The 24429-nt window shown below is 58.0% G+C and overlaps 1 protein-coding gene and 1 long non-coding RNA gene across 5 annotated transcripts; one reads left to right on the top strand and one right to left on the bottom strand.

Annotated features, from left to right (window-relative positions):
• Positions 1–471: 471 nt before the first annotated feature.
• Positions 472–24416, bottom strand: CD300A (CD300a molecule). Of its 3 annotated transcripts, none has more exons than XM_037167269.2 (8): positions 23986–24416; positions 13106–13311; positions 9122–9466; positions 8243–8405; positions 5729–5823; positions 2576–2613; positions 2054–2161; positions 472–1265 (listed from the first exon to the last, which is right to left on the bottom strand). In XM_037167269.2, exons 2-8 carry the CDS (start codon positions 13164–13166, stop codon positions 1131–1133), a joined length of 945 nt encoding a protein of 314 aa, XP_037023164.2. In that variant the 5' UTR covers positions 13167–13311; positions 23986–24416; the 3' UTR covers positions 472–1130. The 3 variants fall into 3 exon arrangements, with proteins under 3 accessions (XP_037023164.2, XP_037023163.2, XP_037023165.2); XM_037167268.2 differs by lacking the exon at positions 23986–24416 and adding an exon at positions 16458–18079 and having other exon boundaries at positions 13106–13847; XM_037167270.2 differs by lacking the exon at positions 23986–24416 and adding an exon at positions 16458–18079.
• LOC119065291 (uncharacterized) lies at positions 14836–17750 on the top strand. Of its 2 annotated transcripts, XR_008390510.1 has the most exons (3): positions 14836–15135; positions 15386–16197; positions 16396–17750. It is a non-coding gene; the product is annotated as an uncharacterized LOC119065291 (long non-coding RNA). The 2 variants fall into 2 exon arrangements; XR_008390509.1 differs by having other exon boundaries at positions 14836–16197.
• Positions 24417–24429: the final 13 nt, after the last annotated feature.

Raw genomic sequence — 24429 nt, 5'->3', positions numbered from 1 at the left:
AATGCAGACAACGGTAATTGAAGAACAATAAAATAATTTTTAAAATAAAACATTCACATAGAGAAACAAACAAACTTTCGACTTAGGAGAAATACACCCCATACTCTGAACGACCGTTTATTTAAAATGGATCGAAACACCATTCAGAGTTGAGAGACAACCCCTGAGGCCTCAGGACGCCCTTTGCAGCCACTTTGAGACCCCGACTCGGAGAGAACGAGCTGCGGCTGTTTCTTTCCTGCCCAGTGATGGCGTCTCTCAGGATGTCCCCACCCCCTTGGACCCTTCCAGCGTCTCTGCGCTCATCTGGGGTCACGGGCAGGAGCATTCTTTAACAGGAGATCGCGGATGCAGAGAAGGCACTGTTCAAACAATTTCCCTCCTAAGGTATTTTATTTCATTTCATTTCAATTGTTCAAGTGCAGTTTTCTGCCTTTTACTCCCAATGCAGCCCACCCCCCCAGCCCTCCCATTCTCCCCGCCCCCCCCCCCGCCCTGTTATTGTCCATGTGTCTCTTATACTTGTTCCTGCAAACCCTTCCCTTTTCCCCTGAAATTCCCTCCCCTCTGGTCACTGTCAGTCTGTTCTCTATTTCAGTGTCTTCAGTTTTTTTGCTTGTTTGTTTGTTTTCTTGATCAGGTTCCTGTTACCTACCTCCTCCTAAGGCATTTTAAACATTATTGATGTCTCTTATATGAAAAATAAATCTATGTTAGAGTCCAGGGGACCTGAGGCTGCTGCCCGCTGCCGGTCTTGGAGCCACAGGCAAGCTCTCCTTGGCCACCGTCTCCCCGTCTTGGAGGTTAGGGGTCCCCATCTCGGTGCCCTGGTGACCTCCTTCAGGTCCCCCCTCCCCGGCAAGCCCAGATGCCCCCCACGAGCCACATCTCTTCCTGGACTCCCACGGGACGGAGCTTCCATCTCACATACGGCTGAGATGAGGCAGAGAGACAGAAGATGGGACAACAGCCGGCAGGACGGCAGGGAATCCCACAGGTCCCCAGTGCGAGAGGGACAGCCCGCAGGAGCCCGGCTGCCTTGTTGATCACCGTGGAGGGGAGCAGGCTGGGGCCGGGCCTGGGCTCCCTGTGGCCCACCGAGACTCCGGGCGTCGGGGCTGGAGTCAGGCTTAGGTCTTCTTGATCACGCTGTACACCGGTTCTAGCTGTGGAGGTCTCTGGGCAGGATCACTGTTGTCCTTCGAATCCTGATTCTGGGAGTTGAACACCACTGTGGTGTACTGGGGGTCTTCCTGGGGGGCTTGCTGGGGGAGAGACCGAGACTCAGGGACAGGTGGGGGCATCGTGGACCCCAGCCCAGGAGGGGAGCGGGACACCCGAGGGGGCCACAGGGAGGCTCCCCTGGGGAATCCAGCCTTCCCCACTGTCCTGCCCTCTTCCTCCCAAAAGGCCTGGGCTCCGGGACCCTGTCCGCCCGCCTGCTGCCCCACCCCGCCCGGTCCAGCACACGGCATCGGAGCCGGGGGTCCTGAGGCCCACTCTGAGATCACTGGTCTCTGCGTTAGAGAGACCAGGGCGTTGCAGTCCCAGGGCCACATGTCTGATGCTTAACTCTCTCCCCTGCGTCTCCCCAGCTTGTCCCCTTTCACTAAGGGTGGTGTCGTTTGCTGAGGGAGGTCCCTCCACTGCTTCACTTTACAGCGGCTCTGCCTGGGGGTTGGCTTGCGGCGGGTCATCCATGAAAACCTGAAAAGCAGGCTTGATGCCACAGAGGTGATGGGACAATGGTGAGAAATAACACACGGGCTTTAATAGTGGGCCCTTGGTACACAGTAGGTGCTTAAGAAAAGCGGTACTTTGTTAGCTATTAGGGCCATCGTCACCAGGCATCTGAATAGCCCCTCTGTGTCCCTGTCCCAGCCCCCACCCCCATGCCCAGCCACAATGGCACCAGGATCCGGCAAAATCTACACCTGCCCCATTTCCTGCGTGGCTCTGTCCCACAAAGACACGAGATCACCGTGCCACCCCCACGGTGACGCCTCCGGCCTACTCCGGGGTCCCCGTGCCGGAGCCGGGCCCTCGCACTCACCACGGTGCTGTATTCCGCCTCCACCTGCTCCGGCCGCACGGGCGCCTCCAGAAGGGACCAAGTCTGCAGCTCCAAATTGGCATAGCAGGGCTCACTCTCCTGGGCGGCCTGGGGTGGGCGGGAGTGGCGAGGTTTGGCGACCACCCATGGAGCCCCCACACAGGCCTCTGTTCTGGATTCCCTGAAGATGTCTCCCCTCCCCTCTATGCTCTGGGGGCCCCAGGGCCAGCTTCCTGCCCTGTGTCCCCCGTCCCCCTCTGGTCCTCCGTGGGCAACGTGTGAACGCTGTCCAAGCCTTCCCTCATTCCACTTTCCTGGGAGGTGGCGGGCGGGGCAGACTGACCAGAGCTCAAGACAAGCCCCAGTGCCCCCATCTCGAGGGCGCGGGTCTTCCTGTTTGTGTGAGCACCCCATTCCTCCATCGATGACCCACCCAGACCTGTACTGGCTGGTGGGACGGCCCAACCCAACGCCCCTGTGCCCTGCCCATCCCCCAACACTCCCCCTGGTGGCCTTTCTTACCTCGCTGGGGTTCCGGGGTGGCTCTGGTTTCTTATCAGCTAAAGAGACAAGGAGAGAGTGAGGTTTGTCCCAGAGCAAGGCAGGGACAGTGGTCCCTGTGACCCATCTGGACAGAGGTCTTTCCCCAGAGACTTCTGATCTGCAGGGCAGCTGGCACTCAAGGGCTTGTTGAGAGGGTCCAGGAGGGGATGAGGAAGTGAACCAAGGAGTGAACAGGTGAGTGAACGAATAACCGAAGAAGCAGGAAGGCCTGGAGAGTGGCAGGCAAAGCTCGTCTCCGCCCTGGAGATGGTCCCCAGGAAAGACAGGCTGCCTGTCTGAGAGGCCGTGAGGGCAAGACGAGAGAGTTCCGGGGGTCTCTTAGCCAACAACACGAATACGCTTAACACCACTGAGCTGTAAACTTGAAACTGGTTAGGATGACGTGTGCTTTTAACCACAACAGCAAAAAAAGTGCAGATCCATAGGCCCTGCCCCAGACACACGGACTCAGAGGCGCTGGCGGTGCGGTTCAGCAGCCCGGCTTGAAAAAATCCTAAAATTAGTGAAGGGAACTGTGCTTGAAAAGACTTAGGCCTGCATCAAACCACAGGTCACCATGGTCTTCCGCACCGCCCCTGGCCTGGGGGTGGCCTGTCCCTCAGGCGCAGGAGGCCCAGCAGCTCAGCAGGGTTGCAGCTCAGGGACATGGCCTGTCACTGCTGCTCCTGCAGGGCAGCTCTGCAAAAGCCCTGCCTCTGCGCACAGCTCTGCGCTCCCTGGCCCCTCCAGCCTGGGCCCTTCCAGCCCGGGGCCCCGGGCTCTGGGGGCAGTGGGTGATGTGCACAGTCGAGTGCCCTTGGGGTAGGTGCATGGCACCCCTGAGTCTGCAGTGGGTGCCGCAGGTAGGGGCACTATCCACCCTGCAGGGATCCCCCCAAGTCCGTGATGAGATACCCACAGTCAGGGACAGGAGATCACGTATGACAGACGTGCTCTCCGAGCCTGCTCAGTTGAACCGACAGAACCCACACCCAGGAGCCTGAGGTGTGAACACGCTCTGTCCCAAGTGCTGCATGCGGGTCCGCACCGCCCCCACCCGCTCTGTGGGAAGGACGGAAAGAGCAGGCGGCAAAGAGACAGGAGCACATCCCCGGGGAGGGAAGGCGGCATTGAGGAAGTTCAGCAGTGGCCAGCTGGACAGTGGAACCCAGTCGACCCTGAGAACGACAGTGACCCCCAGCACCCAGCACAGGGCCTGACGCACAGTAGGTGCTCAGGACTTTGCTGTGGGAGTGAGCGAGGGAGTGAGTGAATATGTGCGTGAGTGAGTGAGTGAGTGAATGAATGAATGAATGAATGAATGAATGAATGAATGAATGAAAAGAGCAGGCTGAAGGGGGAACTGGAGCGGCTGAGGGGACAGGAGTGGGGACCATGGGAAGTCAGCCTGGACGAGGTCAGGAGACAGGAGCAGAGACCAGCAAAGCTGGGGGCGCGGGGAGAGTCCGGGTATTTGAACAGAAAGCCCGACTTTTGTCCCAGGGAAAAAATAATCCATTAAGTGCAGAAAGAAAACAACGGGTTTAAAAGAGGAATAATGGTGTGAAGCAACCTTTTAAACAAGATGCGCATAAACAGGCACCCAGAACGAGACTGGAGAACACACCTCCACTGGGCTGGTTTTCTCCGGGAGGTGGGAACTTTAGTTTTTATTTATAATAACTAGTTTATTTCCTCTGTTGTGCCTTCACTTACTTTTGAGTTGCCTACAACCATCACTCCCCCCTCTTTTGTAAAAGGGGAACTTTTCTAGGCGAAAGGGCACTGCAGGGATCGCTGGGACCCGCAGATTTGGGGACCAGGCTGGGAAAATCCCCACGTGGCAGGCAGCGTCCACGAGTGGATGGAAGTTTAAAGGGAGGCCCAGGAAAATGAGTGTGAGCGGCAGATGGGGAACAGCAACTGGCTGATGGCCACTCCGCTTTCACAGGCCTGAGCGTGGTGGGGGCGGGGAGGCTGGGGGCCCTTGGCAGGGTGGAGGGGCTGGAGAACGGGAGGCAGTGGTCCCCCACCCCGTGCCAACATGACGTTCCAGCGCCCAGGTAGCGCTGCAGCTGCGCGTGGAGGGAGACCACCCTCCCCGCTCACCTTTAAGAGGCTGAACACAAAGATTCCCCGGAGAACCCTCTGCTCTGGAAATCAAGAAAACTCTTAGGCTGGGGAGGAAACTCTAGGCTCGCACTTGGTCTCAGGCAGAAGTCTGCGCGTCACGTGTGACTGTGGGCCTCCAGCCAGCAAGGGGGGAAGGCCACGCCCTCCCTTCGTATCCAATTCTCTCTCCCAGTGTTGACTGAGCACCCACGCACTGAGTGTCAGGCTGGGTGCTGGCTGCACCCACATGTGGTCTCTTTGCATCTGAGCCCAGAGGAGAGTAACTGGGCCACGGGAGGCCTGGAGCTCTCTGGCTGCCCACTGCGGCTGGCAATATTAAGTAACATTGACATATCAATGCAACAGATACCGACTGTGTGCCTTCTCGAGTCGTGGCCCCTGATCTTAAGGGTTTGTGCGGGCTGGAGGCAGGCAGGTGAGGAAGCAGGTGGTGCCGATTTGGTGGAAAAAAGGGCGTGACGGTGCAGATACAGAGGTGTGCCCAGGAGGGCCCCCAGGTTGCTCTATGGGGGCCAGGAAAAGGCCCTGGAGGACAGGAAATCTAAGGGCAGCCCTCAGGGCCCATGAGGCGTGAGGCAGGGCTGGAGGGCGGTGCCCAGAGCGGCAGGGAAGGCGAGACTAGGGCCTGGGCCTTGGCAACTGACAGGAAGTTGGGAACGTCTACCTTTCAGGGTGCAAGGACGGGCAGGAGGGGTGGGCAGGGCCTGATGGCGGAGGGTTGAGACTGTCCTGTAGGGGCCCAGACACCTGAGGATGTGGGAGGTCACAGAAAGGTCTTACACAGAAGAGGACCAGGGCTTCACAGGGCAACCCACCCCCCATCAAGGCCCCGCCATGGGAACGGCCTCTCGGGGACCTGCCTCCCATGGCCAGTTTGCGCCATACAAGGTCGCCTGCTCTGGGTCCGCCCACTAGGGTCACCCAGGATGTGCAGCCTGAGGACACGCGTTCCATGCCCACCCTGGGGTGGGGGGGCAGAGGGACAGGGTGCAAACGCACCTTTGATCCGCCTCCGAACCATCCTCCAGGCCAGCAGCGAGGCCCCCACCAGGAGAAACACCAGGAGCACCAGCAAGGAGAGCAGCACGAGGAGCCTGCAGGGGCACAAGGGAGGTGCGGGGTGGGGCGGGCCTGCCTTCCCCCCTTGGTTTCCACGGATGCACGAGGTCACGCAGAAACCAGACAGTGGAACCCTTTCTGCACCTCCCCTCACCCGCCCAGGTCCCTGAACCGCACACATGGCGCACCCTGCAGAATCCTCTGGAGGCTCTCTACTCAGATGCAAGAAAATGGGCATGAATGTTACTTTCCTCCTTTTGTTCACACCAAGGACAGTATAAACTCTAGTTTTTTACTTAACAGTGCATCATGCGCCCTGACTGCTGTGGCTCAGTGGGTTGGGCGTCATTTTACCAAGTGAAGGGTCACTGGGCTCACCCCTGGGCAGGGCACACGCCTGGGCTGCAGGTTCGGTTCCTGGTCCAGGCACGTAAGAGAGGCAATGGATCGATGTTTCTCTCTCATATTTCTCTTTCCCTCCCTCTCTTTCTCCCTCCCTTCCCCTCTCTCTACAAATAAAGAAATAAAATCTCAAAAAAACCCCACCAAACCCCAAAACCAATGCACCTCGGACTTGGAAGAGGATGGGAAAAAACAAACAGAAGATGCTACATCTTGGAGTTCTTTCCAAGTCAGTTTAAAGTACCCCCCGCCTGGCCTCCCCTCCCCACCCACTCTGTCCGACAGCCACACAGAATTCTGCTGCCTGGATGGACGGGCCATCATTTATTTAACTTGTCCCTCCTACTGGGCACTTCTCTTTTGCAATGACAAATACTGCGGTGAAAAATCACCTGTAGCTCCCCCCACAACACACGTGGACAGTCGCAGCAGACCTGCTGACATGAATTAGGGTTCAGGCCCCTCACTGGTTTGCTCCCCTTCTTTCACCCCTAGTTGGCCTTCATAATGTCCTAGCCTTTCTTAAAGTGGCACCGCCCTCTCCCCAAATCATCAAGCCCCTCAGCAGCTGCCTCTGCCCCCACCTGTGTACCTGCAGAGCCATTTCGGGAAGCGGCGTGTTTGGGGCCTGAGTTTCATTCTGCCTGATGTGAAGACTGTCTAGGGGGGGGGGGGAAGGTTGGGGAGGAATCTGTCGTGAAGGGTGTGACTGGCCCTGCCCCTGGCTCTGGGGAGGCAGGCCCCACACCCTCAGGTGTCTCTTGCGATTCACAAACCCCTTGCATCTGCCCCCGAGAGAGACGAGATGACTCAGGATGGGGCTGGTCACCAGAAGGAACAGCCATGGGTTTAGAGGTTTGGGGCTCTGAGCCAGCCTGACCTGCAGCGGGTGAAGGGGGCTGGGAACTGAGTTCACGTGTGCGGTCCGTGGTTCGGCCCATCAATCTACATAATAAATCCCAAATAAAACTGTGGAGCCCTGGCTGGTGTAGCCCAGTGGATTGCGCGCAGGCTGAGAACCAGGGGGTCGTGGTTCGATTCCTGGTCAGGGCACATGCCTGGCTTGTGGGGGCCAGGTCCCCAGTGGGGGCCCTGGGAGAGGCAACCACACAGTGATATTTCTCTCCCTCTCTTTTTCCTTCCCTTCCCCTCTCTCTAAACAACAACAACAACAAACTGTGTACACCAGAGCTTGAAGGAGCTTCCCGGTTGTCAGACACCTCGATGTTCCAGGAGGGGGAGGCCCCCAACTCTACTGGGGGGGTGTGGAAGCTCTGCAGCCAGAACCTTCCATATCTCTTTATTTGGCTGGTCCCAGCCTTTATTTCTAAAACTGCTATGGCTCTTTCTTGCATTTTTGCCAGTGATCTAACCAGTTATCAAAGCCCAGGGGGTTGGTGGCCCCCTAATTTGTAGCCAGTCGGTCAGAAGTGCAATGGCCTGGGGATCCCCGAAGTGCTCTGACGTCGGAAGTGGGCAGTCGCATGGGACCGGGCCCTTAATCTGCCGGCCTGTGCTCACTCCAGGGGCCAGTGCCGGGCCTGAGTCACCAGCCACCAGGTGGTGACCCAGGGGTGGCTTAGGACAGGGTGCATTTTCCTGGTCAGATCCTCCTGGGGTTTGCAACCCCAGAGAAGGTCAGGAAGTGCTTGTTCAGAAGGAAGAGCCTAGGACTTTGGGATCACATGACCCTGCGTTAGAAGCCCAACCGGCCTCTGGTAGCTGCGTGACCCAGCAAATCGCTTCGCCTCCCCGAACCTCAGTTTACTCATCTGTAAAGTGAGAGCAGTAAGGTGGAGGGTGACAGTGAGGGGCATATGGGGTCACTCATGGAGGTAGTTGGCCCCTGTCCGGCAGCATGACACCCTGAGAAGCCTCTCTCAGACCCCAGGGCAGGCCCAGCGTGGCCTCACCAGCCCGAGCTAAGAGACAGCGCGGCTTCCGGCCCAGGCCTGGCCAAGGACAGCCGGCGATCCAGCCGGCAGGGAAGGAGGTGGCAGCCATGTGCTCCTCCTGGGGAGCAGGCCCACCTCCAGGATGCGGGGACCTTACCCGTGGCTCGGTGGAGGGTCTTCCTGGCCATTCAGTCTGTGGGTGACCTTCACTGTGGTTGGAGCTGTGGACACAGTCGTGATTTGGGCTGTGGTTGTTGTCGTGGTTGTGGGGGTGGTCCAGGTCCTGGCTGCAGTAGGTGGCTGCGGTGCTGGTGTTGATGCTGGTGCAGAAACACAAATCAGACCCACGGGTCTCTCTTCTGGCTCTCCCGCCCCGGACAACACCTTTGTGGTCTGACTTCACACAAAATGCTCACTCAGGATGGCCAGAGTCTCCCTAGGACCGCCCTGGGCCAAGTTCGAGTTTTCCAATAGGATGCAGCTACCACCCCTGAGAGTCCCGATTCCATCCTGCCCAGGAGGGTCACGGCCTCCAGAGAGGCCCTACGTCACCTCTGCACCTGTCTTGTCCCCCCCGCCAGCCACTGCCACGTGCTCCCTGACATAGGTGCCTGCTCAGGGGCAGATCTGTCACTTGTTGGAGCTCCCCCTGCTCTCCGCCTCCTCAGCCCCCCCATGCAGCCCTGGGTTTCTGCTGGGCTGACCCACGGAGTCTCCTCTCTCTCTCTCTCTCTCTCTTTCTCTTTTGCATGCTCAGCTCTCTCAGCCTCCTCTTCACCAGGCAAGCACCTTCTCATCCTTCAAGACTGAGTGCAGGTGCCAGCTCCTCCAGGAAGCCTTCCGATGTTCCTTTCTCACTGACTCTTCCTCTCCTTCTCCACACACACACACACACACACACACACACACACACTCTCTCTCTCTCTCACACTCACACTCACAGTTTGCTCTGGTCTGATCCCTGCCTCGGCTGTTCCCGCCTGAGATTCTTCAGGCAGCCTGGCGCTGGGACAAGGGCAGGGGGCGTGGGGCTCACCTGCGGACACAATCACCTCAACCTCGAAGTTGGGGTCCAGAATTCTTTGGCTCAGTGATGCATCGATCCCACACCAGTATTTGCCTTCATCACGCTTTGTGAGTCCCTCCAAGGTCACAGTGAAGGTGAGGTTTGCTGGATGGTCCCTGATGGACACGTGGCCGTTCCTCACTTCTCTCTCTGACCTCGTGGTCTCCACGATCTTCTTCTTCAGCAGACGCAGACGTGGGCTTTCACACCAGTATTTGTTATTTTCTCTGAACTCCTCCTCGTACCGACACTGCACGCTCAGGGATCCCCCCACGGTGCCCCTCACGGTGCGGGGGCCGCTCAGGGACCAGCAGCCTGGAAGACACAGCCCAGTCCCCACTCCTCACCAGATGGACCTGGGCCGGGGTACCCAGGGACCACCACGTCACATCAGCCAGATCACATCGTGAGTGTCCTCCCCTTCCTCTCTGTCCCCCCAGTATGTTGATCTAGACCCCAACCTCCGTTCTTGCTGCCCTGCCCACTCCTCACTGCCCAGGGGCCTCCCACTTCCAAACGTGTCAGGACATAAGGACTGGCCCCCGCACCCTGCTCTCGCCACAGTAACATTTCAGTGTGAGCCCCTCCCCCACCCCCTTGCAGCTCTGTGTCACGGTGCCACGACCACAGAGTCCTGCCAGTCCCTCTCCAGGGGGTCCACAGGGCCTCCCCCACTGGCCTGGGTGAGCAGGCGCCCTGTAGAGAAGCCAGCTGTGCCACAGGTGTGACATTTACCACGATACTAATGACTGCAAAGGTGGGTGAAGGGGGCATCAGAGTGTACGTCTCAGCTCTGTCACAAATCAGCTGTGTGTCCTGGGGCAAGTTACTTAACCTCTCTGAGCGTCCGGTGCCTTATCGGCAAAGTGGTGATAATTGGTGGGCCTCACATTGTATTTGGGACTCTGAGTGAGATAACAGGTGTAAAATGCCTGGTAAATAATATTGGATTGAGATGCACGAAATTGCTGAATACCTACCTATGTTTGCCCAAGGAACCAGGAATTTCACACGATCCAGTCTAATGAACCCGTTATCCCTCTGTCTAGCCAAACGAAGAAGTGAGCAGAGAAAACAACCCAGATACAGAGAGAATGAAGAGAACCAGGATGGTACTTGGCACAGATTCTGGGCGGGTAAGTGTGGGGCTCTGGGTGAATGTGCGGTTTCCTAGGAACACACAGACCACTAAGATCGACAGAGACCCAGTGCTCAGTAAAAACGCGTCCGCTTCCTTCATCATCCCCGGCGAGGTTCCTGGTCCCCGTGTTGTGACTCTGCTCCCCACTCTCCTCGGTTGTCCTCTCCTTGTCACCTTTCTCTGCCTGGCCCTGGCTCCCCTGCCGGACGTGGGTCACCCCATCACCCACCCACAATGCCCAATCCTGTCCGTCTGTCCAGCTCTAGTGTCTGGCTTTCTTCTGTGCTTGTTCTTTTCTTTTTAAATCCTCACCCCAGGCTATGTGTTTAGTGCTGGGAGAGGGAGAGAGAGAAATATCGATGTGAGAGAGAAATATCGGTTGGTTCCCTCCCACACGCAGCCTGACTAGGAGTGGAATGCACAGCCTAGGTGTGTGCTCTGGCCGGGAATCAAACCCGCAGTGGTTTCGGTGCAGGGAACAACGGTCCGACCAGCCGAGCCACCCGGCCAAGGCTCCTTTCTGCTTGTTCTTCTGTGTCCTCCCTCTGTCCCTCCCCCCTTTTCTCTGTCCGCAGCCCATCACCCCCACCATTGGCTTTTCTCCACTTTACATCTGAAATCTTGGGGGGAATAATGTCATCACCTTCTCCCCTAAGCCTCTGCCCCTATGAAGGTGTCATGATAACTTGAGAGACAGGGAGGCGTCAGGAAACCTGCGGCCCGCCCCCACCCACACACCTGCAGCTGTCACGCCCACAACCCTCCTGCCTGGGTCTCCTCGTTTGACTCCATCCAACAGTTACCACCTTCCCCTCCCTGCTCACCAGCCACAAGGAGCCTGGGTACCACCCTGGGGCCAGGGTCCCCGCCTTTCCCAAAACTCTTCCAAGGAAAGGTCCCTCTGTTGTCCCGTTTTTTACTTTAGGGTCACAAAGTCCCTCTTCACCAAATCCCAAAGAAAGGAACAGATCCTCCCACTCAGACAGTCAGAAAGGGGCACACGGGAGCCCCCGACCCGGGAGGAGGGGAAAAGCAGAGACAAAGCAGAAATCAGTGAGTCACGAGACAGAAAAACAGCGCAATCAGTGTGCACGTTGGAAAACGGATCCTTCTGTCGGGAGAGACAGGTAATAAAATAGACATTCTAGCGGGTGGTCTGATCAAGGAGAAAAGGAGAAGACTCACACACACTGACACACACACACTCTCTCAAACACACACACAGACACATACACACTCACACACACAGCCAGAAAGAAATTAACCAGGGTGATCTGCAAATCTCTACAAATAAGTCTGTAAACTTGGATGAAACTGGTGATTTTCTAGGACAATACGAATGACCAGCATTGGCCCCAAACGCGTTTTTAATGCAGACCAGTAGTGAAAACTATGATCAACTAGGGGCCCTTCCCGGCGATGACTGTGTGAGTTAACGTGCGGGTCACTTCACTGTGTGTCCGCACCTCAGGGCACTGCGCGCAGCGTAAATATTCCATTTTTTTTTTTTGTTAAATATGCCTCAGTAAAGCGGGGTTTGGGGGAGAAAAATGTTTTCCCTTAAAAAAAAAAAAGAAAGAGCAAAACCCAGACAATTTCCCAAGTTAGTTCTCTCAACCTTTCAAGTGACAGACTTCCAACGGCAGTTCGGCATTTGCAGAGACTAGAGCAACAAAATAAACCTCCCCAATTCTTTTCGTGAAGTCGGCATGATACTCTGACACTGAAATCCGGCCAACCCTCTTATATCACGCACCACCTTAATGGTTTAAAGGAGAAAAGTATCATCAACTCCACGGATAATGAAAAGGCACCTGATGCCAATCAGCAAATGTTGTTGCTGATTTTAAAATGTTTCATAAAGAGACACAGCAGGTCTGCTTCCTTCAGACCTCATGGGAAGCACTGGGCCCCTGCCCTGGTCAGTGACAAGGCAGGGGTGGCCGTGCTACCTTGGTCCTGGGCATCATTGGGGCCACCCCCGGCTCGTGGCCAGTGAGAGAAAGTGAGGAGGAGTCAGGTGTCAGGAGGGAATCTCGAGCTCCCTGGCCGGCAGGGCAGGTCCCATGAGAACCCCGGACACCTGGCAGGGTCGGTGCACAAACGGTGGGGAGAGGACGGCTCTGTCCAAATGAATTCACAGAGTTGTAACTTCCCGACAGACAGCCAAGTTAGCAAATGAAACAGAAGAAAACGCGCCATTCATTTCTGAGCAAAACGACCAGAAAGATTGCAGATCTTCCAGGGAGAAGCCCGTCCAACTGCAGGGCCTGTCTGAGGAGGCGCAGAAGATGAGTGGGGGAGGGGGGAGGTTCTAGTCTTTCTCCCTGGAGAAAGCTTCTTCCCCCACTTCCTCCTCCCAGCCTCCCCTCTGTCCCCATCTCCCTGCTGGCCCCCAGGCTCTCTCCTCTCAAGGGGCCCTGCCTACAGCTGTCCTTGTTCCCAAGACCACAAGAGCACCGTGCTCCCACCCAGCCCCCACCCTTCCTTCACACTTGGGGACCAGGAGGGCGCCTCCCAAACAAATAGCCCCCTAGGTGTGCTCAGGGCAGCCTCTCAACCTCCCAAAAAGCCCCTCCTCCTGCGCCCATCCCTCTGCACCATGTCCCACCCCCACCGTGGCTCATCTAAGATTGGGTGGATGCCAAGAAGTCAGGCCCTCGCCCCTTCTGCTCCCCTGGGTACGGCCCTTTCATCCGTCCCTTGTGCCTGGGGGACCGAGGGGGCCCCATCCTGAGCTCATACAGAGCCCAGACTGAGACTGCTTCACGGAACCCCTCCCGCAGGCGCCCCCCCCTCAACCGACCCCTCACCTGGGACCCAGAGAAGCAGCAGAGATGCCTGAAGCCACAGAGCCGGGTCCTGCCGGGCCATCTCCCCAGGAAGTCACCTGATGCCTGCAGGACCTGGGGCTGCGGTCCCCCTCCAGGGGAGGGCCCAGTCTCCCGGGCTTCCACTTCTGCTTTCCTTTGTGCCGGCTGCTTCCTTGTTCAGCTTCGATTTAGTTTTGTTCCTAGAGCTGGTCAGAAAATGGAGAAAGCCTGGGGGGCCGGCTGAAACACCCCGGAACCCGCAGCTCCCCTCTCGCACATCCTGCAGAGCCACAGGGCCACATCTCCTTCCAGTCGGGCCCTCGTGGTGGGTGGTCAGGGTGGGACCTTGACCCGAGGTGGGGGAGCCCTGGGCAACGCTCAGGAAGGCCACCCCGGGGAGCTCCCTTTCCACAAGAACCCAGTTCAAGGCCTGGACCCCCTGATGGGCACAAGGACCTCAGAGTCCCTAGACGCTCTCTAGTCTTGGAACCAGGCCCTCAACTTCACCCGAAGCCCTTCGGGCTGTGACCTTTCTCCCTGTGCAACCCCCCACTGGACCCAGCTCAGGGCAGGACACATGTCGGGGACAAGGGTACCTTTCCCGGGGGTGCTCAAGGGAACTAAAGAAACTTGCTGGTTCTCCTTCTGGAAGGTTCCACGGACACTTTGGTAGGAATGAGGAGGATGTTTGTAGCAATGCAGTCATAGACTAATTAACGCTCGTAAAGACCTTGACCTTGAACTGGACAGGGAAGGGCAGAAGAGGTATCACACTTGTCAGTCTACATGACAGATACTTGCAGAGTTTCCCGGACAATGTTTATTTTGCAGTCCAACCACTGAAAGGCGTGGTGAGGAGCATCAGGGTGAAGAGGGGGGTGCCCTGGACTGAGAAGTGGGAGACGGGGTGGGTTCTCCTGCAGCTCCTCCGCGTACCTCCGGTGCGACCTTGAACAACACCCGTGGCTCCCGTCGAATGCCGAGAATAATAATAGCTCATCCGTGGGAATAACTAGTGTAATAATTACGAAATACTCCACTGGGAGGCAATTACATCCGTGGGCGCCCCCTCTCCCCGGAATGCATCTCTGATGAAAAGCAACGGGGAACTAGGATTCGATCCCGAGAAGTAGGCTTCACACACACAGTGGGATCTGCCACTCCCTGGGGGCCCAGACACACACTGGAACCACAGCGGAGGGAGAAGAGCCAGGGCATCGAACCCGCCACCCACACCCGCGGAGCCCACGGCAGCCTGTCTGTGTGGTGTCAGAAAATTAAGGGAGGGGAAGGGGTGGTGCCGGGGGAGGGTAGAAGATGGTAAATCCGCGGGGGGCGGGGGTAAATGTTGGTGGAAGGAGACTTGACTTGGGGTGGTGAACACACAATACAGTGTACAGATGACGTATCACAGACCTGTACACCTGAAATGTTTATCATTTTGTTAAGCAATGTCACCCCAATAAATTCAACGTAAAAAATTAAGGAAATGGCAGTTTTCCCGCTGCTCCCTACTACCCATTGTCAGACATGCAAAGGCTCCCCTCCCCCGCCCCTGGGTGTAGCCCCGAGTTCCCTGGTCAGGTAGGGCCCTGCGCCCACAAGACCTCTCCCCAGTGTGGACCTGGGCCCAGTGGGCGGGGCCTTGCCGGTGCCGACCGGGGCTCTCTGGGCAGGCCTGCAGCAACTTCGAGCCCTGCAAAGCGTAGGGGCCCCAGAAAGGACTTGGGGAGGATGGAGTGGTGGGACTCTCAGCAGCACTTCCCTCTGCGGGGCAGCACAGTCAGAGCTGCCCTCTCGCCAGGCCGATCGGTGGCTCCCCACTCGCTCTGCCTCTTCCTCCCCCTGAGCGAGGGGCCCAGGGGCAGCCTAAAGGCCGGGAGGCTGCCCCACGCCAGCAGTGCGGTGGGAGTGGCCCCAAGACGAGGCTGCGTGGGAAGAGCGGCCAGGTGGGTGATCCTGCCAGCCCGGTGCCTGGGTCATGGTGGAATGGACATCCCCAGAGATGGATAACTGCTGTCGATCACAAGGTACACGGGTGACTGGACGAGAAGCAGTGGGGGAGGGGCAGCAGGGACCCGGACAGAGCCTCTGGTTTCCCTTCCCCTGCAGTCCCCGTGTGAGACCAGCATCTGTGGCCTGGCCCCGCCCCCAACTGGCCTGCCTGCCTGTGGGCCTCACAACCCTGGGGACTGCCCGACCCCACCCTCCTGCCCACTTCTGGGAAAGCTACCCCATGTGGCTGGACCTTCAAAACAACTTGAAAAACCCCTTTTCCAGTGCACCCCACAGGCCACCACCTGCTGGTCAGGTCAGCCTGTAGCACACTGCCCTGCTGGGCCCCGCGCGCAAGGTTGGGCAAACAGAGAGGAAGAGGAAGCTGCGGCTGAGGGGTGGCAGTCCCAGCCAGAGGCCTGGGAGCTCCACCATCCCTGGGGCCACTACCCCCTGCAGGCCCTGTCCCAGCCCTGGGCGGGGGCCCTAGGACTGAGACCTGCTCTGATGGGGGTGGCTCAGGAGAGGCACACCCTGCTGTCATGGGCCTGGGTCCTCAGGGTCACAGTCACAGGGATCGGGGCACCCACAGCTGGAGGGTGACTCCTCAGAAGACACCCCAGCCTCCCCCAGGCCCCCCCTCTGAGCCCACCCTGCCCCCTGCCCCCTGCCCCCTGTCCCTTACAGCGTCTATTTCTGTATTTGATCACCTACACGGACAGGGCTGTCACCACCTGTCCCCTTTTCACAGTGAGAGGGTAGGACTTCACAAAAGCGGGGACCCCACGGAGCCCCCACAGCCCCGGGCTCAGTGCCCACTGTGCTTCCCACGGAAAGGGAGCCGGAACCAGGACCTCTCCCCCCTCGCCAAACTCCGCCCCCGGGTGAAAACAGCGACAGAACTGAAGTGGCGAGAGCAGCAAGAGCACGTGCAAGTCCACCAAGCGGAGCACCAGGGTCCCCACAGTTCACCCCAGTTCCGCCTCTGTGACAACCAGGCTCCAGCAGAGGCCAGGGGTCCCCACACCTGGGCGGAAAGCTGCAGGGAGCCACCCACCTCTCCCAGGTCCCCAGGTGTCTGCCAGGTGACATCACAGGTAACACCCAGGGAACCCTCCAGGGAGCAGGACCAGGGCGGGTGGTGGGTGAGGGGAGCTTTCGGGGAGGGCCCCTGACCGTGACCGTGGGGCAGAGCGGGGCTGTCCGGCCCCGTGTCCTGGCCCTGAGTGGCATTCTAGTCCGTTCCCCCTGCCCTGATGTTGGGACACTGCTCCACGCCCACGCCCACTTCACAGGAGGCTCAGCCTGAGGACGGAGGCGGGGATTCATCTACGTCACTTAAGCTGTGATTACTGACCTGCCACCACGGACACACGTCCACCTCGACTCCTCACGACTCAGAGAGATGAGACAACCTACCCGAAACTCGTGATTAGTACATGCATCCTGTTAACCCCTGAACTGTGTACCGTGACTCTGCTGGGTGGAGTCCAGTGACGTGTACCACCTGTGTACCGTGACTCCCCTGGATCCGTGACTCCCCTGGGGTGGCTGCACAGGGAGGGTGGGAGGCCCTGAGAGGCGGTAGAGGGTGTCCCATGGTCAGCATGTGGAGGGAGAGGGGATTGGGCAACTGGGGACATGAGAACCCAAACTGACGGGCTTCCCCTGCTTCTCCTCTGCATTCTCCTCCTTCCTTGCCCAGGGGACAGCCCAGGGCGAGGCCAGAGGAACACAAAACACACCCTGTCAGCTCTTGCTGCTTTGCTAACCAAGGGTAGGGTGAACCCGCAGGCAGCCGGTTCAAAAACCTCTTATATTTGGCTTCGGGAGTCCCATTCGCCCTTGACCTTGACTATGTGAGTTACCGGCATTCTGGGGATGACTCCAACTCCCAAGGCCTCAGCAAGGTCGGAAGCGCCCCCCAACCCCTCCCATGCAACCACCTTGACCTCACTGCTCATCTGTCCCAGCACCTCGGTGGTCTTTGCACAGACACTTCCAGAAGCTGGTGGAATGTGTGCCTTTCCAAGGGCTACTTCAGGCAAGCCCAGGGTTAACAGGGCTTTGTAGGGTGTGAGCGTTAACTCTGGGTGGACTGAGCCTCTGTGCCCCTTCCAGGCAGCTGTTGAGTATTAGCCACGCTGCCAGCGAGTGAAGGGCCCAGAGAGGGCGCTCGGCTTCCTGAGCCTGGTCCTCTCCACTTCCCTCGGGTTTCCGGCTCCTCTCTGCCCAGGTGGGTGGTGCGGCGTGCTGAGAGGTCCCGCGGTCCCTGGTCCAGCCCACTTCCATTCTCGGAGTCTCCTGGTACATTACGCAATGGAGAGGTTCCAAAAGAGGACTCGACGAGCCCAGGTTTTTGACAGGCAACACACGGGGGGAGGGGGGGGCAGGAAAATAATAAAACCGGGCTCTCACAATCACAAGATCTGTGACAAGACAAACTGTGGTGTGGGCCGGCCGTGGGATCCAGGGACACAGTTGTAGGAGGGTTACCTTCTCTCCTTCCCACGCACTCTGGGACTGCAGGGAGACATTCACCCGTGAGAACCTTAACTCCACGTTTGAGGGAGTGCTCTGAAACCGGGCTTGGGTCATGGTTGTGCGGTGCTGTGAATTTACTAAAAGTTATTAAATTGTATGTTTGAGATGAGTTGTTTCCTGGTGCGTAAATTATACTTAAACCTTCGGAAGGCAACTGTGATGCTGATTGTGAGTATGAGTCAGAAGACCCCCTCTCAGAGAGATGCAAATTCAAACCACAATGAGATACCACTTTACACCGGTCAGGATGGCCATCATAAACAAAGCAACAAACAACAAATGTTGGAGAGGTTGTGGGGAAAAGGGGACCTTAGTTCACTGTTGGTGGGATGGCAGACTGGTACAACCATTATGGAAAACAGTATGGAATTTTCTCAGAAAAATAAAAATCGACCTGCCTTTTGACCCAGCAATTCCACTGCTAGATTATATCCTAAGAATCATAAAACATCAATTTCAAAGAACCTATGCACCACAATGTTCATAGCAGCACAATTTACAATAGCCAAGAGTTGGAAGCAACTTAGGTGCCCGTCAGTAAATGAATGGATCAAAAAATTGTGGTACATATACACAATGGAATTCTATGCAGCAGAGAGAAAGAAGGAGCTCCTACCCTTTGCAACAGCATGGATGGAACTGGAAAGCATTATGCTGAGTGAAATAGGCCAGGCGGTGAAAGACAAATATCATATGATCTCACCTTTAACAGGAAGCTAAACAACAAAACAAACAAGCAAGCAGAATAAAAACAAAGATACTGAAATAGAGAACAAGTGGGCAGCGAGCGACCAGAGGGGAGAGGGAAGGGAATTTAAGGGGGAAAATGGGGAGGGATTTTGAGGAACAAGTATGAAAGACACAGCGATGAGGACTGGGGGGCGGGGGGGGGGAATGGGAGGGAGGTGGGGACACGGGGCAGGGGGGGCTGGGATGGGAGAAATAGACAAAAAACTGTACTTGAAAAATAACTAAATAAAATTTAAAAAAAAAGAAGACCCCCTTTCCGCCCCACCCCAGCCCTCCGCCATCTTGGCCCCGCGGGGCTTTCCCACCTGCTTTATCCCCCTCCCCCTGCCCCCCAGACCCTTCCCGGCCTGACGAATGTGCCTACAGAGCTGACTCCCTTTCCTGCAAAGTGAGAGGAAATAGCGGGACTGTCGACAAACCAAGGGCCCAAGTGTGTGGTCACAACATCCAGCTGAGGCCTGGGCATCTCCACCTCTCCTGGGGGCGGGAATCCTCAAGTGGTGTTGCTGCTGTTTGCAGGTGGAGTGGAAGGCAGGGTCCGCTTACCGCCCTGGCGGGGCCTGGCCTCCATTCCCAGCTCATTCCGATCCAGTTCTGTCGCGCTCTGAGTTCCAGCACTTTCCATGCTCTGCCTCCTGCCACCTGGCTCCATCCCAGCCCATCCCTGCTGGTCTGTCCCATCTCTGGTTGGTCCCAAGGGGACACATAAGGAGCCCAGAGACTCAGAGTGGTGGGGAGGGAGCGAGCAGGGACTAGACAGTGGAGCTGAGGTGGACCAGATGGTCAGACCCAGCCCTGTGGCTGGGAGGCTGTAGGGCACTGCTGGGAGGTCCAGTGGTTCCTGGTCCTAGTTCCCGAGGTGGCCAGAACCAGGAAATGCAAATCGGGCCGTGGGACCCAGCAGCCAGGAAGCAGCGGAGTCTGCACCTTATGGAGAAGCTGCTGTGCTTAGAACCCACGAGCAGGCCCTCTGCCAGCCGTTGGTAGTTACCAGAACCACCAGCTTTCTCTCTCGGGCAGGTAAATGCCTCCATCTGCAAGTCAGGAAATGGAGGCGCTTCTGGACAGGTATCGGGGGTGTGGCACCAATCCCTCCAGATGCCCCAGGCAGTGGACTGGGAACAAGGAGGAAGTTCCAGCCCCTGGGAAACCGGGCCTGCAGGCTTCAGAGAGGGGGGCTGGCCCTCCATGCAGGTAGAGGAACGAAAGAAGGGGTAGAAGTGATGGAGGAAACAGGACAGTGCCCAGCTCAGAGCAGGCCACCCAGGAGGAATGCGGGACACTGAACTCAGGCTTTGGGGTGTCTTAGAACCCTGGTTTACAGCCAGTGAGACCCAGTGGGCCCTCAGATACTCAAACAGACCACCCACTCTGAGATCAGCCTGGGACCACCCAGCTGCCCCACCAGCTGGACTGTCCTGGAAGAGGGGTGGGGTGGAGGCTGCAGGTGGGGGTGAGAGGGCAGCAGCCTGGCCTTGGGAACTGAGAAGGCAGAGAAGGGAAACAGGTCCCACCCCTCCCTGCCTGCTCCTCCTGGTCAAGTTCTCCACCAGAAGGCTCTGGGTTGGAGGATGCAACACCCAAGGCTCCTGCTGACCTGTGTTTTGGCCACAGGAGAAGGGACCCAAGAAGGAGACCTTAAGCCCTGCAGAGACTTCCAGCTCTAGAGAATAGGGGACTCAACTCTGTGGCAGGCACTTTCAGGGGTCGGCAGCCTGTGAGGTCGGCGGGGGGAGGGCTGGTGGGCAAAGCAGTGAGAGGTGCAGCCCTCTAGCTCTCCCAACTGCTGACCACCTGTGTTTACAAAGCCACCAGGGGCCCCAATGCAGCATGTATAGGGGTCTCCTGGGGAGCTTCTTTAAAAAGGCCCCTGCCTGAGCCGCCTTCCCTTTTCCTACCTACCTGCGCCCTGAGAGTCTGACTCAGCCCGTCTGGGTGGAGCCCACACTCTCAGGGACAGGGAGGGTGGAGAATGGTTGGGGCAGAACTGGGGTTTCAGAGACCCAGCACCCGCCCAGGAGCAGGTGGAGGAAACACGGAAGTCCGAGGGGGGATCTATTTTAGTCCTAACAACGGACCACCGAAACTCTCCCCGCAGAAGGGGGGGCTCCTCCAGGGGAACTGGGTGGGGCTACAAAGCGGGGCGCTGCGAGACCGGTGTCCCTGCCCCGACCCTTCCGTGGGGTCGGGTCCATAAAGTCAAGTCAGCTCCGGGGATGGATGCCTGGGTGGGAGAGTGAGTGCTGGGCCTCGCTGCCCAGCTTTCAGTCCCAGCCCTCCCTGGTCTGCAAGTGGACTCAAACTGCTTTCGACTCCTCCTCCTGTTTTTCTCCCGAAGAAGCTCGGGCGCTGCTTTCCCACCTGCCCCTCATTATCCTATGATAAGCACACCTTTCAGAGGCCCAGCCTGTCCCTCCCCACGAGACTTTGCCCAGGGACCCCTGTGCAGACCCCAGCCCACGCTGGTCAGGCTGCCCGGAGCCAGGGGGCCAAGCCACCACCTCCCTCCAAGTGGACTGTTCCAGCCAAGATCCAAGACACTGCCATGCTCTCTTCCTCCAGCAGGGGGCACTCCAGGCCCAGGCAGCATTTATTTGTTTGACAAACATTTCCTGGGTACCAATGTTGTGCCAAGCACTGGGCCCCGAGATGGGGACATGAAGGTTAAAAATAAAACAGTTCTTCTGTCCAGGAGTTTGTGGTTTTAGTGGGAAACATGTAAAAACAAAGACAGGAAAACAGAGGGTCACCTTGGGAGGCAGACGTGGTGCCGGGGGCCCAGGCACCATCTGGAGGCCTGGGTGAGAGAGGGCCCCTCCCTCCGTCATACCCAGGGAATGGCACAGACAAGGGACCCTGGGGGCCCAGACTCCCGCTCCGGCCCTCCACCGTCTCAGCCCCACTCATCTCTGTTCTCCTTGAGGAATTCTGGGAGCCTTGAAAAGTCCAGAAGGATGCCTGGCCTGGCTCCGAAAGGAGCCCCAGTCACGGGAGGCACTGGGGGAGCTGCCAGAGGTTGCCTCCTCCCTCTTCTCCCCCACACGCCCTGCCCCCACCACAGCCCCAGAGAAGGTGAGCAGGCGTCTTTCACAAGTTGCCACAGCCACCACGCTCAGCCCCTCCAGCCCTCCCTACAGCCCCTTGGGACCTCGAGGTCAGGGGCGGGATGTAATGATACACCTCATCTAGGCACCCCCTACAGTGGCCCGAGCTTGACTGGCTGTGCAGAACACGCGGAGCACTGGTTAACAATACAGACTCCTGGGCCCAACTCAGACACCCTGCATCCGGATTCTCTAGGGCTGGGGACCGGGAATCCGTCATTTTAACAAGATCCCCAGGTGATGTCAACCATCAGACAAGTTTAGGAAGCTCTGCTGTGAGGGCTTGTGGGAGGCCTGGGACCTTCCTCGTGCTCACAGGGGTTGGAGGGGACAGGATGGGACAGGACAGGACCTGCACATGGTGGCCAGCTCAGCAGGTACTGGCTGAAGGAATGAACCGGTGGGCCTGGGCTCAGAGAGCTCTGTGGTCCGGCACAGGCCCTAGGAGACCAGCAGGGCTGCAGCCTCCCCAGACAGCCCCCCTGCATTGCCCTCGGGACCCCAGGAGTTGGAGCATTAGGGTGTGTGTCCTCTGGAAGGAGGGCCGGGGCCCAGTGAGAGTTTAACGCTGCCCTCACTGGGCCTCTGCAGCCCCGGGCGTCAGAAATATTTGTTAAACATAGTGCGAGCATCAGAGAGACCACTGATGGCGTGGCCTCCCAGATTCTTCCAGAGCCGGGTCAAGAGCAGACTAACTGCACTCACTGGCGAAGTCCTAGCTCCTCACAATGGCACACGATTGAAGGACGGGGTCTTTACAGGGCAATCAACTTAAAATGAGCCTCCGGAACCATGAGATGACACGTTTCTGTCGTGTGAGCCACTGAGTCCGCGGCCCTTTGCCAGGCTGCCCAGCAAACTAATACACCAGGGCCCTCCCTGCTCCCGGTCCCCGTGGAGAACGGGCCTGGTAATGGCCCAGAAACTCCCCTCCAGACCTTGGTGGTTAGGACCAGGGGAGGGATGCTTTCACCCCAGCCCCACGGTCCCCTTTGGCTCCACTCTCCAGTCCGACAGGACCTCTTCCCAGGAAGCCCTCCCTCCCCACCACCCACCGCCAGGTCCGCAGACACCTGCACACCTAGGGGCGGCTCTGCCCTGTGCCCAGCTCTGCCCTGATACGGTCAAGTCGCTGGAGAATTCATGCAGAGGGGAGGGCAGGTGGCTGCCCCCAGGGACATGTGACACACCACTGAACTGCGTGCCAGACGGTCCTGGGTGCAGGGACAGAGTCCCGTGTGGGGACTGATGTTAATTAGAATGACGGCAGGGAGCAGCCTTTAATAAATATTGATGAAGAGTGGATCGAGGAATGAACGAACGAGCCAAATGTTTTTCCCGGGTCTGTTTTGCCCGCCCTGCGGCATGCGGTGTGTTTATAATGAGCTGCACACGGAGGACTGGCAAATGGCGGCCGCACACCCATCTGCTCTAAATGTGTTGCCCTCGGCCAGTCTCAGGGAAGGGCAATTACCTAGCGGGGTGGGGGTGGGGTGGGCATAGGGGCCCCGTGCACCTACGTGACCCCACCCCCATCCTCAAGCCCCTCAAAACCCCCCAAGGGGAGACACTGGGCAACGCTGGGCAGGGTACAAGCCGCCTGTCTTTCTGGGAGGGAGGACGAGGGGCAGAGTGTGGCCCGGGCCTGCTGTGAGCCTGGCCAAGTAACGGGTGGCAGTGACAACACAGGCTGATTGGAGAGGGGAGAGGCTGTTTTTCACGGAAAAGGGAAGAACGAGAGAAAGGAAAAGAGAGGAGGAGAAAACGGTAGAAAGTCTTCCTGTCCTGCATGTCCCAGGTCCTAGTGACCAAAGTCTCGGGCGAGGGCAATGTGACCCCGTTGCAGGGGCAGCCGGCAGGAGGGCAGGCGGGCGGGGGGCCTCCCACTCGGCCTCCCCTTCTGGTCTGCAGACGTCTGACTTTTCCAGATCCTGCCAACCCTACAACATTCCTCCGTGTCACGGGTCCCAGCATCTTGCAGGTCCCTGTTCCCAAGAAGGGATCTCCTGGGAGGCCCTTTGGGTTCACTACGAGTTCCAGGTGGGCATCACGGGGCCCAGTGGCCGGGGAGCCCCACTGCTGCCGTGGGTCAGGCTCTAGGGCAGGGCTCAGCCTCCCGCTGCTGATGTTTGGGGTCTGATCCTTCTCTGGGGAGGGGCCTGCCCCAGGCATTCACAGTAGGACGCGAGCAGCACCCTCAATGCCAACAGCACCACCACCGTCCTTGTGGGGACATCCATGAAACATGAACTCAGAGTGTTAGTCCTTCCATTTCCACAGATGAGCAAACTGAGGTGTCAAGAATCCCACCCAAGGGTTTCACAAAACTGGGAACCAAGGGCTGGGATCTGCACCTGCAGCTGTCAGATTCCTGGGTCACGCTCTCTCTCCTCCGACAAGCTGCCTCATGTTATAAAGGCAACTGGTCTCTGGCCCCAACCCCCTTCCCGGAAGTCACCGATGTCCTTCCCTCAATCACCCACTCACCACAGAGGGTCCCCCAGCTCACTGGTCCATCAGCATCCTTGAAAGGAAACAGAGCTGCCCCCTGAGCCCAATGGAGGAGGATGAGATCAGACTGTCCCGGGCTGGGGCTGGTGCAGATGCTAAATAATTCATGGGCTGCTGGGAGGAGGGCTGCAGCTTCCGGAGGCTTCTGTGGGTGCAGACAGCAGCCAGGAAACATCCTGGTCCCCGGTTCCTGTGTGGGACCCAGCACGTCCGGGGGCCAGAGACTGATTCAGCTTTGTGAGAATGGATCGGAAGGCCGACAGACCTTTACTAGCTGTGTGGTCATGGGCGAGTCTCTCCACCTCTGTTTCTGGCTCCCACATGAGCTGCGAGGGGCCCTGAACAGGTGTGGGAACCTCGTGTATAAACCAAATGCTGGGAGTGGCACTTGGCAGGTCCTCCTGAGCCAGGGGAGGGACT

The sequence above is a fragment of the Artibeus jamaicensis genome, unplaced genomic scaffold (assembly GCF_021234435.1).
Source record: "Artibeus jamaicensis isolate MK-2021 breed Jamaican fruit bat unplaced genomic scaffold, CSHL_Jam_final contig_2259, whole genome shotgun sequence".
In the NCBI taxonomy this organism is placed as follows: Eukaryota; Metazoa; Chordata; class Mammalia; order Chiroptera; family Phyllostomidae; genus Artibeus; species Artibeus jamaicensis.
This window is presented reverse-complemented; position numbering and strand designations above follow the sequence as displayed.